General features: G+C 39.3%; 1 protein-coding gene across 18 annotated transcripts in view; it reads left to right on the forward strand.

The window, feature by feature from the left end:
- tcf7 (transcription factor 7) overlaps positions 1-18,963 on the forward strand; it is a 76,093-nt gene that overhangs the window by 37,827 nt on the left and 19,303 nt on the right. For 13 of the 18 annotated variants that reach the window (XR_004658956.1, XM_034889245.1, XM_034889246.1 and 10 more), the window contains exons 4-9: positions 1,157-1,283; positions 11,299-11,386; positions 15,449-15,583; positions 17,067-17,186; positions 17,745-17,907; positions 18,585-18,692. Coding sequence is in view for 17 of the 18 variants with exons in the window: in XM_034889245.1 (XP_034745136.1) it covers positions 1,157-1,283; positions 11,299-11,386; positions 15,449-15,583; positions 17,067-17,186; positions 17,745-17,907; positions 18,585-18,692 (741 nt within the window). In the remaining variant the exon portion in view is untranslated. The remainder of the gene's footprint in view (positions 1-1,156; positions 1,284-11,298; positions 11,387-15,448; positions 15,584-17,066; positions 17,187-17,744; positions 17,908-18,584; positions 18,693-18,963) is intronic. The other 5 variants (XM_034889251.1, XM_034889252.1, XM_034889262.1 and 2 more) reach the window with 2 other exon arrangements.

An 18,963-nucleotide genomic window follows, 5' to 3' on the forward strand; every position in this document is an offset into this window, starting at 1 on the left:
GCTATCCTTACACATCCACCCACTTACAAACTCACACTCACACTCGCACAGAAAAACATGCATTTCTACTCGCCTCCCACAGAAATAGTTACAGTGTCCAGTCTGCGCTAACGAAAACACATGGCATGGTTCAAACATACGCAGTGTAACTCTGTTCAAGGCTGCCTGTTTAGCTGCCTGCAACATTGCAAACCACTGTGACAGATCATATGTCAGCCAGCATGCTGTGAGCATTAGCAATAACTGGATTTCACGTAAGTTATTGAAAGCCATTTGTAAACAGAAACATGAAAGCAAACAAGCTCGCACGCAGCCTCACTTGATCATCAAAGGCTTATCGATCAAATGGACCTCCGCCTCCTGCTCCTCCCTGCTGCACTAAAAACCTATGCCAGCAAAGAACTGCGCATCTTGTATGTTCCACACCTAATTTAAGATGTCCAGCTTTCTTTCTTTCTAGATTTCATTCTTGTACATGCAAGTGTATGTGTTCAATTGGCATCATTGTGTATCTGTGTTATCTTTCATCTTTAAACACCAGTGTTTCAATTAAGAGAAGAAGAGATGGGAGATTTGTCTAATTTATTTAACGTTGGTTTCTGGTTGAATTTGTCTTCAAGCAAATGAAGAAGAGGGAAAAAAATGCGTCATTGTGATGTTCTTTGATCATGTCCTGTAGTCTTTTGGCAAAAAGACTTATCGTAAAACTTGAAATACAATTGCCAAACATCCTCGTGATTACAATAATAAAGATGATTTTTTATATTATTATTATTATTTTTATAAGTTTATATAAGTTTTCCTTTGTTGAATTTGTGATCTCTCTTGTGGTGGACAAAAAAAAAGTTCAAATGATGATAAGTCTTGCATCCTGAAATAGTATTTACAACTTCATTAGCTTAAAATATCGTAACATATATAATTAAAGCATATTTGATTGAGGTATTTAAATCATACATACATCCTGGATTGTTTCAACCCATGTCTTCATTTAATCATTTTACCCATTATTTCTATTCATAACATTTCACTCAACACTTTAATTGCTAAGATATGGAAAATGTGTTCTCAACAATTCAGTCAATGCACAAAAAGATAGATTGTATACATTCATTATAATCTAAATTAATTTTTTATCATTGTGTCTCATCAACAGTCCAACAAAGTGTCTGTGGTGCAGCAGTCTCATGGGATGCATCCGCTGACGTCCCTCCTGCCCTACAGCAACGAGCACTTCAGCCCTAGTCCTCCACACCTGCCCACAGACATGAGCCAGAAGACAGGTATGAGAAACCACACATTTTATATATATATATATATATATATATATATATATAGATATATAGATATATAGATATATAGATAGATAGATAGATAGATGTTTATGTAAACACACATATTGTAGACATGTATACAGTCACACAACACACACACAGCCATCATTACTGATCTTGGATTCTTGTTGAAAATACAGAACTACACACAATTAAGAGGACACACACACACACGAACACACACACTCTTAGACAGTAAACACAGGTATACTCCAAACACTTGCTGAAATGTTGCGGAAATCCTCCTCCACATACACACTGCAGTCTGTTTCATTCATCGCATCAACACAAATGCAGCAAAAACATAATCGTTTTTAACATAGGCACATTCGGTATAACAAATGGAATACACATATTCCTGTTTTCTTTCTATTTCTATACCTCTCTCTCACTCACACACACACACACACACACACACACACACACACACACACACATACTCAGGCACGCACCCAGTGTGTGAAGTGGCAGTACCGGCTCCGTCAGCCTGTGGCGGTTCCATGGCTGCTCTGAAGTGGCCTGCTCCTCTGAAGGGACCACCACACACACACACACACACACACACACACACAGAAAGATGGAAACAATTAGAGTGACAATCGCAAAAGCTATCGCTGCAGCACACATAACGTTCTGCTTAGCAAGCACTGTGCATACAAACACACACTACTCTATTTGAAAGTCACAAACAAACACACCCTGACATTTAAACACTGTAGGATTTTTGCCTTTCAAGAGGCGGAGTTGAAAGGGCGGCAGCATTGGTTGATCCATCTGTCTCGCTGTACGTCTCACACTTTGCAGTACAGATCAAGATATCTAAACTGCTGACCACATTACTTTTGAATTTGCTTAACATATTCCTGATCCCCAGGGGATTTTGGCAACCGCATCCTCTTTCATCTTGCATCACTAGCCAAAATCATTTAGCACATTCACGGTCCCCAGAGGACTAATCATAGATGTATTAAAGGTGAGCTCCACTGATTCTACACATTGTTTTTAGAGCTTGGGGAGTATTAGTGCAGGTGTGAAAAAAGTTGTAAAAAGTTATTTTTTGCTCCATAGGGAGCTGCGCAAAATCTGATTAATTGGTTGGTTGCAGCTGAAGAATACAAGTTACAAGTAAAAAATCAAAATCAAATAAATAATTTTAAAAAGCTGAAGGTGTGGAGTTCAAAGTAGTGAATTTACCAGACCTGTAGCCCACTCCTCATCTCTGCCTGAGGCTAAATTAGCAGCTAATACCTGCTAATAGCAGAACACACACAAATCTCCGTTTGCAGTCGAGCTGCGTTGTGGGTAATGTACGCGCCAGGTTTTGACAAAGCAGAAGAATGTGTGGAATGAATTTTAAACTGTATATTGTGAGTCTGCAGTGATTTAGAAGTGCAATGCAATTGGTGGCGCACTATTTAAAGATAGCAGATTCAGCCTTGCTGGTTGTCTATTGATCTGGAGGTTGGCGATTAAATCCCGGGTTTCTCCTTTTCACAAGTTGAAGTGTATTAAGAAAAATGTTGTGCTAAAAACAAATTGCCACCAGAGGGGCTGGATGAGCAACTTTCATTGCATTGGAGTAAATTAGTTTATACATTGATGAGACTTAACACTTTTATTTTGGACCGGGGGCCATGAGATTTAATACACATTTATTGGTAATTTTTGGATGTAATCCAGTGTAATTGCCTAGGTTATCAGTGTAGTTCATGAACTACATTGCAGATTGGAGTCATTGCTAACAGTGAAACTGTCTTAGTCATTTGGCAGGGGTCAGCAACCTTACTCACTATTTAAAACAGCTGATAACCATGAAATTACTCCTTGGCATGGTTCAATTCATTGGTCCTCTAACACTGCCTGGGGTTTCCTCAGACACTTCAGTTTCTGAATAATAACTTAAGAATTCTGACAGTGGATGACGAGGAAAGCGAGTAGAGAAAAGTGAGAAAACAGAAGGAGAGAAAGAGAATAGAAAGAGAAGAAACGTCAATTGAACAAGTCTTTTCTTGGCTCTGATAAGATTTTGGAGTGTGACCTAAGGCAATCTTCTGCCTGTTCTGTCTGGAAACCCCCTTTATCCTACAAAAACACTCCCCTTGTCTGGTCTAGACTCTTTGTATGTGTGTGTCCTTGACTGACGCTAGCATAGTGACTCAGCGCTTAATGACAGACTCAGCCACCTGCTTTTAACAAACACACACACGCACACACACACACACACACACAAACACACAAACACGCACACACTGCTGAACAAAACCTCCCTCACACCATCTCACCTGAATTCTGACTGTGTTGTTCACTACAGTGTGTACACACACACACACACACACACACACACACTCACGCACACACATACATACACACAAACATACATTCATACATACCACCTTACCTCACTCCTCATATCATTCATCAGTTTATCACAGGTAGGGGTTACCTCATCAGTGATGTCATTACAATACAAAACTATTCACTCTGCTGTCCTCAAACTGTTCTACTTCATCACTGAGCTCAACATGAATCAATATAGTTTTATATCTGTTGGCAGAATGTCAGAAGATTAACGCTAAAGCATGATGATAATGAGAAGTGTGATGAGGTTTATAAGCACTGAAATCATCATGAAAAAAACAAGCTGTGTTATGTGATTTTCAAGATGTTTTAGAGATTTAATGTACTGTGTACTGTACAGTACATTACATCTGCGTACATTATGCAAAGTCTGAGAATAAGCAAAGGCCAAATACCAAGCTGAGGCATTCAAAAGCCTGAATAAAGATTTCTGTGAGACTGTCCAATGGTAATATGAATGCAGGTGTGACATTAAAGAACCTCTGCAAACACCTTTCTTTTTGGTCTTGGTCTTTCAAAAAGCAGCCTGTGTTCAGTCTGTTTGGCTGCAATATGCCTTGGCTACCAAAATTGAAGAAGAGTATGGGCACATTGTAAATCAGTGCAGCTTTACGCCACCCAGTATAAAATCTGAATTTCTTTAGATAACCACATGTAAAATTGTAATTTCAGTGCTTTCCTGCCAAACTGTCTTGTTTTCTATGTAATTTGAATACTCCACCATATATGTTTGTACAAGAAGCATCTGTGCATACTTGCATCATGTTAAGGCTCTTGCCCATTGAAAATAGCATCCCAATGCCTCTCTCAGTGCTGTCACCATCTAATCCCTCTATCTTCACACTCATAGTTGTGGTGTGATATGATATGATAGAGGTAACTGCTGTGGTGATTTCTGCTCATAAACGTCTCTGTTTCTTTGTCTTCCACTGCTATAACAATGAAAGTAATGATTTTTTAATATATAGAAATAGTTTGATCTGAAACTGTTTTGATTGTTTATTGTCTGTGAGCAATTGTTAAATTATAGATCTACATTTCCTCAGGGTTCACCTTTATATATCTCCTGTAATCATTTGAGCTCTTGTAATTTCTGTGCTCTGCCAGTTTCTTTCTCGCACTCCACTCTCCAGTAATTCTCGCCTATAATTATACCTCTCATGCATGACATGCATGTAAAGGTTGAAGGAAAATCTGAGATGTGATCACCAGTTTCCTTCTTTATTTTCTTTAATCTTTTTTTGTGGCTTTTTGTGTCCCTCTTTCTACATCGCCACACAGATGATAAAATACAAGGGTTGTGCAGTATAAAAATTCATCTTTTAACTCCTGTTACTCTTCAGAAGCATCATGTTGTCATGTTGGCAGCCAGTAGGGTGTTCCTGTGAACTCAGCTCATTGTAGATGACAGCCACTTACTATAATAATCATGCATTGTTTGTGAACAAGGAAAGTCTTTTGCTATATTTCAGCCCAAAGTTGACACCTCTCTTTATTTAACCTCCTTTGTTGCGTTGAGCTCACAGCTCTGACTTTATTCTCACTGAACGGTTTACTTCCTGTGTTGTTTCCATCAGCGCCCACTGTCTGTCTTCACTGGTGCTTAAAAAAAGTTACTGAAGGACCTTTAGTAGAATTTAACTTTATGAACACCTAAACTTTCCCTTACTAGTAAAAGTTAAAAAAAAAACTTTCTTTCTAATAGGGCTGGGTATCAGTACTTGATTCTTTTTTAAGCTATGAACCAAAAAAACCCAGTGCCAAGTATTATCCAAACTTCTCCAGTCAAGTGATACCTGTATTGGATCCTTTTTGTACCCAGATCTAGGAAAAACTAACTATTTGTTTGGTTTTGCCGGCAGCCAATCACTGTAAATGTTCTTTGATTTAATGCGACATGTAATTGGCCCACTACTGCAGCAGCTATAAACAGTCTGTGGTCTGGTGAAGTCGAGCAGGGTGTATTTAATGGAGTGGGCAGTTCAGTGTGCCAAGATGCCACCATAACGATAGTTATGTATTGTAACTCCAGATTCTATGAGTAAAGGCGTAGCCCTCTAAGGAGCTAAGAGGGCTAAGCCTATACAAAATAGAACAGGGAAAGTAGGGCTATATAACACGCCTATGGGGTCTGATTAAAAATAAATGCATAAAATGGGAAAGGATTTATTCAAATAAAGTACTCTATTGGTATCGGTATCACTTTAGAGGTACTGGTATAATTTTTCAAACAATACACACCCCCATTGTCTAATGCCAGTGCACTACTATATCTATAAATTGCAATATCCCCCTTTACTTATGTTATAAAATATCATATTTCACCTAAAGGTACAGAGTGATCTATGGCAGATCAGTTTCATCTATTTAGGCAGCAGAAGCAACATAATGAGCCAAAACATTGTTGCAGAAAGTTTGGTAAAAATAAATATTTTCATTATCCAATTTCATAAATTTAGCAGCATTTCAGTTTCAAAACATGACAGTGAAGGTACGAACTGTCACGCCTGAGCCCCACTGTTTTAACTCATCACCTCACATCGATATGGCAAGAGACTGACAATGACACAAATGCAAGGATGCCAGTTTCCATGGTAACCAGAGAGCTTGTCGACAATCTGTCTGTTTATGTGTTCTCATGTAAGTTCACTTGTTAGATCACAGCAAATTAAAATCTTACTCTGATATGACTGTTATTTCTGACAGCAGCGTGGAAAAAGTGGAATGGAGAATTACGTTTTTATAGAACAGCAAACATTTTGAAATGGTCAAGAGGATTAAACTGTGCTAGAACTTTATAAATGAATATATTTTAGATTTAATTTTAAAATGTTTGGTTTTGCTTTTTTTCCTCTCAGAACATTTGTTAATCAAGCACTGTAGTTTTTTTTTTTTTTATTGTTTAAAACGTACCTTATATCTTAGATTTACCAAACTAGGTTTGCAATTTAGTTACATTTAATTTAATCTGAGACTACTCCTGCCAACATTGTGCGACCCAGCCGTTCAGTCCAGTCAACCATAACACCACATTTAGCATGTGATTTAAAAGTAGCCGTTCCCAGTAGATCAGCACCTTCACATTGCTTTGACTGCTTCTCAGATATGACTGTTGGCTCGGACAATAGTGTGTAAAAAGAAAAAGCAGAAATGATACATGTCTGCTCGCTGTCACACAGATTATTAACACTTATTGTAGAGTGTCGTATGGGTTTAACATATTACTGTAAGTGTGTGCAGTAGTGTGAAGTAACTACTGGAGTTGCAAACAACATACATCAGTTACCTGAGCAGAACTTTGGATTGTCACTGCATTTCTGAGTTTTAAAAAAAGTATTATTTAAAGAATAAGGCTGGCAATGTTCTATATTTTTCTGGAAATGACCAAAACCTTTTACATATATGTATTGTATTTGTAAAACCTGATATAGCTTATTACCCGTGTTATGTAATGGCTCCATTGTCCATTTTGTTGTCCAAAAACTACTAAAAAACACATCAGTGGGCCTTAATAGCCCATATTCCTTAATTACCATGAACAGAGTTACTGAAGTTAAATTTTGGTCCAATCCACACACACCATCCTGCTCCTGTGAACATTCACAAGAGCACCAAATGTTTATTAATCCGCAGCTAACAAATAGTCTGTAACAAATGCACACCTTATTACAGTTTTAGTAGATGTTTGCTCAAATGTTTGACTTTATATTTACCAATATATTCATGACCCATTTTTGAAATTTATTCATTGTTTTTTTTTCTTCTTCATTTTCGTGGTTTGTTCTAAAGCAATGGCAGCCTCATCCTTTGAGGCAGTTCTCTTTTCTTTTATTTATGTTTTAAAGTTTAGTTTAAAAATATAATGTTGACGTTTTTAATTGAGTTTGATTTCTAAGCTTAACGTTGCTTTTAACCGTAGCTCTTCCGATTACCATTGCATAAAAGTAACTATACCGTCTGAAGTAATCTGTTACCTTTACTTATTAGAGAAAACCAAAAAGAACCCTATGTTTACTTTCAGGTGACTGGTGGCAAGAGAGTGAGACTCTCTGCTTATAATCTGCACAATGAAAAAGAAAACTGTATTGGAAATTAAATTTGCAGAATAATAAGGGCAAATATTAAAGGAGTCATATTAGACATCGTGTTTTAAAATCTGTAGTTTTACACTGTAAAAACTGACTTCTGCTATTACTCTTACTTTTGATTTTTGCTCTAAACAAAAGTAACTGTTCATGTACTTTCAGTAAAATTTGTCAGCTCTTATACCGCCCTTACTGTAACAAAACACTACAAAGTTTCTTCTGGTCTTGGGCTCTTTTATGTACACCACACAGGCTGCTTGTCAAGTCATTTAAAGGCTCAGATGCTGCAGCACTTTCACTCTCAGTGGTTATAACCACCACAGCACATTATCAGTGCATGAATACTATTTTCAGCTTGGTTCAAAATGCACACGTTCTGATACCGAGCTCACGCAGAGTCAGATTTGACTCAAATGGTTTCCTTTTTCAGATGTTTCCCGAGACGCTGACATGGAGACCGTGAGATAGTTGCTTTAGTTGTGATTAGATGGCTGCTTTATAAGGGGCATTCCAAAGAAAACTGCCCCATTACTGCTGCTAATTTTCCCCTTCAGGTTTCCCAACAACAAACAGGGCTGCAAAAAGGTGACTTACAGAAACCAGCGTCATGTTTCCATCACATCCAAGTTCGACAGATTAACAGTCAGAAAAAAACTCTGCTTGGGATTTCTGTGTAGATGTTAGGGATACAGTCATTTCATATGGGTGATTTTGGAAAAAGGATGTGAAGTTAACCATCTCAGTATCAGTAGAAGATTATCATTCATTGATATTAATGCTTCTTTTTCATCTGTATTCCTAATAGTTGATATTTATTATAAATGGTTAAACGGGGCAATCTGTTGCGTACATCTGAGATTTAATCAAGAGACATTTATTTTGACTTTAATCCTCTACAATATTAACAGACAGAAACATCCATACTAGCCTAAGGGCATATTCAGCCTAACGATAGCCCTCTGGCAAAACAACAAAATGGCGTACAGTGTGTTTGTATGTGTGTTAAAGTCCAGTTTGAATGCTGAGGCAACCATACAGCACTGCTGTTTTTACACTTCCTCGCAAAATGTAACAGTCAAATGGGTGTTTCATGGCCACCAAGAGGCCTGCACGATTCAAGGAAAAATATGAATCACGATTTATTTATTTTTGCTTAGAATAGATATCACGATTCTCTGCCAAGATTTTTTTTCTCATGTTGTGTGATGTTTATTACACAAATGAACCATGACAAAACAAAACAAATTGGCAGTACCAAACATAGATCTCTTTTGCGCCTCTTCAGTGAAGAGAAAGTAGAGCATTGCAGTGTTACTTGCTTTCACTTTGATTCTTAGAAATCATGTTTTGTCTGTCAGTTTGGCATGGCTCAAAGCTACTACAATAACCCATAAGCCTCAGTCACTGTTTCTATTGAAAAGAAGCCAGTCAGTGGAGTGAATCAAAATGGTAGAGCATTCAAAACTCTTCATTGTTGAAGTGCTGCAGCATCAACAACGCAGTGCTCTTATGGGAATAAATGAGGAGTCCATGTTATGTCACATCTAAACACAGCCTGAGGGTAAACCCTGTGTTCTCAGTGGCGGAACATACAGTGATAAAGACCTCTATGTGTTGAACCTTGTTTATGTGTCTGAGTTTGATATACATGTTGTTGAGAAAACTCCTCCATGATGTAACTATGACACATGCAGATCTGTTCTGGGAAGATGTTGCAGCAGGGATCAGTAAAAAGTCCCTTCTCCCTCTTTTAGTACTGTTATCTCCTTATAAAAACATTCATTACATTGCTATTAAGGCCGGATACCGAAGTCAGTGCTTTTTCGTCACCGACCAAATTGCCTCTAAAGTAAATCCCATCAGCGTCATTGAGCCAATAAGCATTCAGCATGCTTCTTGCAAGATCTAACTATGTTTTTGATTGTCTGTCCAACGTTGCACGTCGCAGAGATTCACAGGAAACCCCCTACGTTATGCACAGAGACTGGGCTCACATAGTAGGAGCTGAAAAATAAATCAAAAGATTTGTACCATGGGCGCCCAGATAGCTCAGTTGGTTGAGTGGGCATCTATATATAGAGGTTTACTGCTCAACGTAGCGGGCCTGGGTTTGATTTCGACCTGCGCCCCTTTGCTGCTTGTCAATCCACCATCTCTCTCCCCTTTTCATGTCCTGTAAAAAAAAAAGGCCGAAAATGCCCCCCCCCCAAAAAAAAAAAGATTTGCAAAGTAATTCATTTTTATTTTATAAAATTGGTACCAAAAAAGTATCGTTAAGGAACCGGTTCAAAGTTACCGTATCGGTACTGGTGTAAAAATATCCAGCCCAAATTGCCATTGTTACAGGAAAGATGTAGATAGATATGTGCGACTAATGAGATGTCTTGTCTACAGGACAGCATAGGATTGTTTCTAATCTTGTTATGGTAGAGAAGTAAACCAGGTGAGGACAGATATGATAGCAAGAATTAATGCGTGTGTGACCATAAAAGTAATATAGGGGCATGGATTAATCTGGGAATGGAGCAAGGGAAGGATGAGAGAGGGAAGGAAAAGAGTTGAATTCTGTAATGAAGGAATGAGAAGTAAGGTAAAGGTGAAAGAGGTGAAAAAATGTGGAGGAAAAGAGTCCGGGCAGTGGAGGGGCTAGGGGCAGTAAGAAAGGATGATGGAGGAGAAGAGAAGGGAGGAAGGGTGTGGTGATAGGGCAGGAAGGATCGGAGTGGTGAGACAGGTCGACTGACTCAGTCACATTCCTGTCGTCCAGATTTATAGTGGCTCGGGGTCCTGAAACAGGCCCGGAGCCGCGGCCAAATTACAGTCATCTAGAGCATTCCTTTGCTGCAAACACAGGTTAGCAGTCAGGCTGCGCTAAGTGCTAGGTGCTGCCTGTTGACAAATGACTTCCTTTGAAGGGCACAAAGAGAGAGACAGAGAGAGACTGGGTATTTACTGTGTGAGGGCAGAGTCAAGCAGTCTTTCTTTTGTTGGAAAACATTTCTGCTAAAAGTAGAAACTGAAGAATGCAAGAGGGTTTGTTTGGGTGTGTGTCCTTATCTGTGTGGGTTTTTAAAATGTGGGAACTTAACTAGTGTAGAATAAGCCAGTAAAACCAACTGGCGACATCAGCTCCCAGCGGAGGGTCCGACACACATTCAACACACAGTATTATGTCACACTAACACATGCACACCCTCAGAGACACACTGTGTGACAGACCTGTGTGTAGGGGTATTTTTGTGTTTTAATACCAGGTTCCCAGACTACTAATAGCGCTAATAGCCCATCAGACCTGGGGCCAGGGCTGACCTGACCTAATTAGTGTGTGTGTGTGTGTTTAAAAGGCAAAAAGACAGGGAAATGGCAACATTTATTTAGTGTGTCTGTACTTATGAGGTCTTTAGTGACAAAATGCAAGCGAGAAAAGAATGATACAAAAATGTTAATTTGTGTGTGTGTGTGTGCGTGTGCGTGTGCGTGTGTGTGTGTGTGTGTCTGCACCTGCTGTGTGTGTCCTCCAGGAGTTCACAGGCACCAGTCCCAGGACCTCTCGGGGTATTACTCCCTCCCTCCAGGCGGCGTTGGACAGATCACTCCCTCCATGGGCTGGTGAGTCTCACACACACATTTGTACATACTGTGACTCACTCAGTCCGTCAGTCAGTGTTTACTTGTGATGACCTTGTTAGTGTTTAATCTTTAATCTTTCCCCAACATTAAAGGAATACACCAGGTCTGTCTTTTACATGATAATCTTTTAACTGATAATTGATTCTTTTAGCTGATTTGGTGAGAAAATAAATTGGCAACTCCAGGCTTTAAATATAAAGATGTTCCTGATTATCATACTTTTTTTTATCCTTCTGTGACAATAAACTAAATATCTCTGCATTTTTAACTGTTGGTCAGACAAAACAAGGAAATATCAAATATGTCAAGTTGTACTTTATAAATATGACGGATATACAGTATTTTACTATTTTCCGATATTTTTGTGACCAAGGATTTAATCGAATAGTTTAGAAAATAATCTGCAGTTTAATAAATAGTCATTAAAATAATAATTTGTCCCAGCCCTACCAACATGTTTCTGCTGTTTAGTCCAAACTCCTAATCCTCCAACATTCATTTTATCATAAAACGTCTTTTGCTAATCTTCAAAACTCACCTCTAATTTCCCCAAACACCACCACCATTATTATTATTATTGTCATCATCATCATCATCATCATTATCATCATCATCATCATCATAATCATCCCTGCATTACATATACCACACACTCACATACACACTCTGACCCAGGTCACATACATCACTGTCTCACCTGGTGTCAGAGTAGCTAACCCAAGGCCCTGTTGGCATAGAAACCACCTTTTGATCCTCCGTGTTAAGGACTCGACTTACACTTGTGTCCGCTTGTCAAGACAAAAGGAATGTGTATAACAGCAACATTTAAAAGAAATGTCAACCAAAATATGCTGAGTAACAAACGCTATTGCTAACAGTGTTACATACACTAAAAGTATATGTCAGTGTAGTCACATGCATGTGCTCCAAATGCATGTTTGTACTGACTAAAATTAAATTATCATTGAAGCGACTATTAATGTGGTTTAAAAATGGATTTTTGTGGCCAAGACATTACAAAGAGAAAATAACAACAGCAGTGAGCTGCAGTCATGTTAAATACAGTCCCTTCACATTTATGGAACTTGCAGTCTTCCTTAAAATATGGTGGATTCAGGAAAAGGTTTGCAGGTTAAGGTAGATTCTGGCCGTAAATAAATTCGCAAAGACAACAAAAATAATATATCAATTTCTCAGCCTGTGTCTTGATTTCCCTGATAGTTCCCTATGGGGACAAAGCAGTAGCATTATAGAAAGTTATATTGTGTGGGACGTCTGCAATGGCCACATGTGCTACATATTTAGTCATTTCATTTAAAGTTTCCATCAATTCTGAGTCGATTGTGAGCTTGCGGTGTCATGCTGGTTGATTGTGAACTTATAATGTCAGTCTTCCATTGATTTATGGATCAACACAAATCCATTTATTGCAACCTACAATATCTGTGCCTGGACAAAATCCCCTGCGGGAGCAGTTACAGGCTTACATCAAATGTCATGGAGATTTGGAACAGAGGCTTAAAACTTTGTTTGTGCAGTTGTACACATACATTTGTGTTTATGTGTGTTTTTCGTGTTTCTGTAGGACGAGATCTCTGTCTCCAGACATTTCTCAAGTCCGTGATTTACAGTCGTTTTATCTTTTTCAGACACTTCACTATGGATTTTCACAAATATTAACAGCTAATCTCCTTTAACCCAGATTATCTGCTTGTTTTGGCCCCCTGTAGTGTGCTTCTTTGTTGGAGGAGGAGGAGGGGAGAACACAGAGAATGAGTGGTTAAATGTCAAACTGTTGTTTTCACTATTAGCCTGGTCTCCCCTCTTGTCCCTCCATGACCACCTCCACATACCCCTGCCCGGGCCTGTTGGCAGGTCTAGTTGCCTTGGACCATGAAGGGGTCAGGAATTATTTGAGATGTTTTGTTGTTTGTAAAGATGCAGCGTTGCAGCGGCGTCCGCTGTGGTGGGAGCAAGAGTTTCACAAACATGTTGCATTATTAAATACAGTGTGAATCAAGAGCTGAAGGGGATGCTATAAAGCCTCTTTAACTTCTATCAACCAAAGCAGAGTGAGAGGGAAGCAAAGCCTCGGCATGTTTCCTTAAGGAACGATGGTGGCTTGTGAAGGTCGGATTATGCTCGGAAAGAGCTAGTTTGTACAACTTGTTGTTCGATCTCGTAAAAAGGCAAAAGGGGTGAACAGCTGGCCATCATAGAGGGGGGGACGCAATAGTGTTTAAATGTGGGGATACTGGCATGTATTTTCAGTTAATCTCACCCGGAAGACATTCATAGTGTTGCACTTTATTGTTCCACAATAAAAGTGGCAGAAATAGTTGTGTAAAACCTTAAAAAAGAAAGCTACAGAGAGAAGTTCAAACCCAAACTGCATGTGAAGTTGAAGATCAGGTGTGCCTAAAATGGCAAGGACCAGCGAGAAAGTAAGGAAATAATTCCAGAATGTTGGAATGGCTTTATTTTATTTCACATTTTGTGATATTTTTGTACTTCAAGGCCGTAAAGTTGGTACCCACAAAATACTATCAGGAGAGCAGTCAGAGGTCTTTTTGAGGCCTTAGTTATAGTGAGCATGAAAACGATTCCCCTCTGCGGTCATTCCCTGAAATTTTCAAACTCATCACCTTTGACTCAATCAGTTTGTAGGGATGTAATTACTTGGTCACTTGTAGTCAAAGGGTAGCGAAGAAAATACACAAGGTGCAGCAGCCAGCAAAAGGGAGCAGGTCGCCTAGTTTTTCATTGCATTTCCAGCATACCTCTGTCCGGCCATGCCTGTCACTCGGGAGGTATTTTTTTGTTTGACTGTGGCGTCACCATCACTCAGGAGCTGCTGTTTGATGTGTGTGACCTGTCTGATAGTGTATATGAGGTCTGGTGGGCCAACTGGTTGATGGACTGATGGATGTATGCCTGGTGTGTGCCTGTTGAAATCAAAAGCAGATCACTTAGTTTGAACTGTCTTTATCTGAGCAACACATGACCTGTGTTGTAGTGTGTAACCAGTCAGGATGAGAGAGGAAGTGTGTGTGGTGGCGATAATGATGATTGTTAAGGTGGTTTAAATGCTAGATGTGGATTGGAGTGCGTGTGTGTGCATATGTTGAAACATAAGAATGAATCAGTTGAGTGTGTGTGGGGGTTGGGGGTTGTATTGGCTCTCAGGAGGTATAAGTGTGGTTTTCTACATATCAAAGGCTCTTGCTTACATCCAATCCCCACCCTCGACCTCCCGTGGTGTGTGAGTGTGTGTGTTTGTGTTCCCGGTAAGCCAAGTATTGACACACAGCAGACAACAGTGCTGATCCAGACTCTCCGGGGGGGGGATCACTGTGCACCACAAGAGCTTCTACAATGGATACTTCCATAGATGCAAAAAGCATTAAACGACAAGACTTTATTGTTTATTATTTATCACTTCTGACTCGCGTGATCTTCATTTTCTTTTTTTTTAGACATATTTAATTAGTATTGTTGGAGGGAGCCTGAGACTTAAGATTGTCATTGCCAACAACTACTTCTTTGTAATTGTTGTGCATATAATAGATTCTTTACTAAATATTTTTTTTTTGTGTGTGCACATTACAAATGTAGCATTTTAAAAGATAAATACACTCATTCAAACACACTTATAGATATACACACGTTTCATATCCATATACATCAAAAGAACTGTACGGAAGAGGTCGGAAGCTGAAGGCCTGTCCAAAGGACTCTCCTAAAACTCTCAGCAACACAAACAATTTATATAAATTATAAGGAATAGAATATAAATTGCAGGACAAAAATAAAAAATAAAATAAAAATAATGTAGAGAAATTGAACCAGTCCAGCTTTCTAAGAATCCACATTCAAACGAAGAACTTTTTTTAAAAATGCAAACAAAGATGATGAATAGAATGACAATATGCACGTTTAATACTCCCCAAAACAATGCCTCTGTATCACAGTTAAGCTTTACCTGTAAAGCTAAAAGGCATCAACTGTTGCTGTCTCTCCCCCTCTGCTGTGCTGTGGCAGGCAGAGCCAGCCAGTCTATCCTGCCCTGTCCCCCTGTGGATTCAGGCAGCCCTACTCCTCCAACCTCTCCAGCGCCGCCTCCTACTCCAGGTATCGTAGCCTGCTGGTTGGACCAAGCCAGACCGAGCCAAGAAAGTAATAGGAAAAACAACAAGCATTGCTCTGCATCCTAAACTCCTGTTTACAGCACATTCAGAATGCCTAAGCAGGAGTTTTCCATTCGCCTTGTTCGTCTCCTGTCAGCTTTCATTGGGCAACTGCTGTAAAAGTCCTATTGGAGCCAGTGTGCTGTTAACTGGTCCCGTCAAGGCAAACTGAGCTGAGCCAAGCTAGTTGCTGCTGCAGAATACAAACGGCTGACACACACACACACACACACACACACACACACACACACGCACACTATTAAGTACTATCAGAACATGAACTGCTTTTTCTTGCTGTTGCATTTTTTTTTAAAACAACTGTGTTAGATCCTGCTATGCCATCCCATGCTGCAGGCATTTTTGTTTTTCAAGGACACGCACAGAAAAAAAAATAAATAAATAAGACCGCAAGCCTTGTGTCCCCACTGTGAGTTTGACAGAGCTACAATGTCTTCATATTGTTCAGCCAGATGTTTTGTTTTTTGTGCATTTGCTTAAGCTGTGACTCTAAAGTGACACATTTGATCCTGAACAATCTTGTAAGACTTGCTTGCAGCAGACTGAGTCTTTCTTATTACGGCGCTTTGCCAGGTCGTCAGGTTGTCTGCTGGGTCTCGAACACAAGGCCCCGGACAGCAACAAAAGGTCTTTCATATAGTTTGTTTTAGAATTCTTGACACAATAGGTGGGTATTTCCACAGTGGATGTCTAATTGTTAGGACATTACAACAAACTTAAAGCCAGTATACATTTATATATTTTAAAAAAAATTGAAAATGGTCAATCACATCAAAACGTTTTTCTTTTCTTCTTGTGATCATTAGTCATCAATATTGCACCACAGGAGGAAATGTAGTCTCTGAATTCACTATTTGTGACCAGTAACTAGATTGTTATTTATATATTTCTGCTGCTAGAACTGAGTTTGTCAGGTGCAGTAAACAACCCCACCTATGAGCAGTTACTGCATGCAGGTTAAAACAAACAATATGATTTGAATGATGAAATTATGAGTTGACTATTATAAGATGTGTATGGGGTCGGAATTTAGTCAGTGTACTTACAAACAAGAAGACATTTGAGATATGAAAGAGTACGTTCGTTGTCTCCCAACCTCTCACTCTTTAATGCTAGGCCGCCCTCTGGTGGTTACAAATGCTTACATCTTTGCTGAATAAATTTAAAGAACCAAATCACACAGCTGTGTTCAACATGAACACCATCCACAAGTATTTGTATGTCAATCAACATATCTGTTCACACAACAGGAATCTTAAGTTCAGGAAATGAAATGTGGCACCCAAATGATCAACCTTTTCACGCTTTCAAGCTCACTGCTTATCAAAACTGACGCTCTTGCTTTGTTGCTCATTGTCCTCTCTGCCCCTGACCCACAGCATTTCTCTGAACTAACCAAACCTTATTTATTTCACTCTATCTCTTCCTCCACTTTTCTCTTTCACCTCCACCAGGTTCCCTCACTCTCTGATGCTAGGCCCGTCAGGCATGCATCCTACAGGGATCCCCCACCCAGCCATAGTGCCCCCTACAGGAAAACAAGAGCACGATCAGTATGACAGGGGCATGTATGTGTAAGTATTGACTGAACTTCATACCACGCTTGCTTTTTTTTCAGGTCATTTTTCCTCAAGTATTATCTGAGATTTTAATTCTTGACTAGAACAGGTGGAAAGAAAAAAATTCAGTTATTGGCTATATTAGGACATTTATAGGAATTCAAATTGTGCAAAAAAATTGGAATTCTGATCCGTTCAGTTGTAGGGGACATACATTTCCCCCTAAAGAAATAGTTTGACATTTTGGGAAATATGCAAGATCACTCTGTTTACTAGATATGAAGCTACAGCCAGGAGATGCTTTATATCAGTATTTCTTAGAATGTCAAACTTTTGCTTTAAATTTGTATTGTGTACAGTATGTCTGTTGTGTTTCATGTAACATATTGTGTATAAGCAACTCATCAAGTCTAATCCTTGTATACACAAATTGACAAACCTACAGAGAAAACAACTGGCTCTGATTCTCTCTCTATCTTTACTTAAATTCATTGATCCATCTTTACCCCCTTCTCCTCCTCCTCCTCTTCCTCCTCTTCCTGCCACTGTCTTCCTCTTCCTCTCCCCCCTCAGGAAGCCGCATATGGAGGCCAAGCGGGAGAAGGAGCCCAAGAAGCCGGTCATTAAGAAACCCCTGAACGCCTTCATGCTCTACATGAAGGAGATGAGGGCAAAGGTCATCGCAGAGTGCACATTAAAGGAGAGCGCCGCCATCAACCAGATTCTGGGAAGACGGGTGAGGGATTCACACACACACACACACACACACACACACACACACAAAACTAAATAAACACAGACTAATCCTGTTTCCAGGTCAGTTTGTAATTTCACACATGAGGAACATGAGTGTACTTTGGTAACGTGAACTCCGTTCTCCTCACATACTGCTACTGACTAACAACACTGACTGGTGGTACTGGGATCCTGAGGAGTGATAAGAAAGTGAAGTATGTTATAGCATTCGTACAGTTCAGATGCAGATCATGCGGTATCTTCCACTTAGGAACTGTGAGAACTGTGAGAAGAGCTTTTTTCACAAGCAGAAGTCTAGATTTCCAACCGGCACCTTGCTGTTATGGCACCTGAACTGTGGAACAAATCACAATCCGCACCCCTACCTCAGTATTTTCTTTGAAATGTCAGCTTAAAACAAACCTTTTAAAACTGGCTTTGCCTTTATATCTCATGAAATATATCATGTTATTTTTACTATTTCATAGTAAACAAATAAGTATTATTATTATTAGTATTGTAATGATGGTGATCAAAACTTTCAATCAGAAGGCCAAAAAGTGTAGTGTTCTTAACTTTAGATTGAGGATAAATTTATGTACACAGTATCGTTAAGTACCTTATGTGTGATAATTAGATCAAAAATATTAACAGTTTCTCTCTGTTTTGTGTGCCCAGTGGCATGCACTGACCCGGGAGGAACAGGCCAAGTACTACGAGTTGGCGAGGAAAGAGAGACAACTTCACATGCAACTCTACCCGACCTGGTCTGCCAGAGACAATTACGTAAGTACTTCTCTTCTTACTCCTCATCTTTTTTCCTCTTCATCCATACTCCATACAACTTTTCTGAGCTGATTTTTAAAAGCAGGAGAAAAACAAACATAATCATGGGGATGTAAACGTATTAGGGAGTAAAAGGCACTCTTAGTTTGTTATGGAAAAGGCATGATTTCTCTTCCTGGACTGTAGAGGGGACCATCTCTAATGTGAAGAAGTCATTTGGTTGCTATGGTTACAACTGAGCCTGTAGAAACTAGAAATGTGGTAAGACTAG

The sequence above is a fragment of the Etheostoma cragini genome, chromosome 13 (assembly GCF_013103735.1).
Source record: "Etheostoma cragini isolate CJK2018 chromosome 13, CSU_Ecrag_1.0, whole genome shotgun sequence".
Lineage (NCBI taxonomy): Eukaryota > Metazoa > Chordata > Actinopteri > Perciformes > Percidae > Etheostoma > Etheostoma cragini.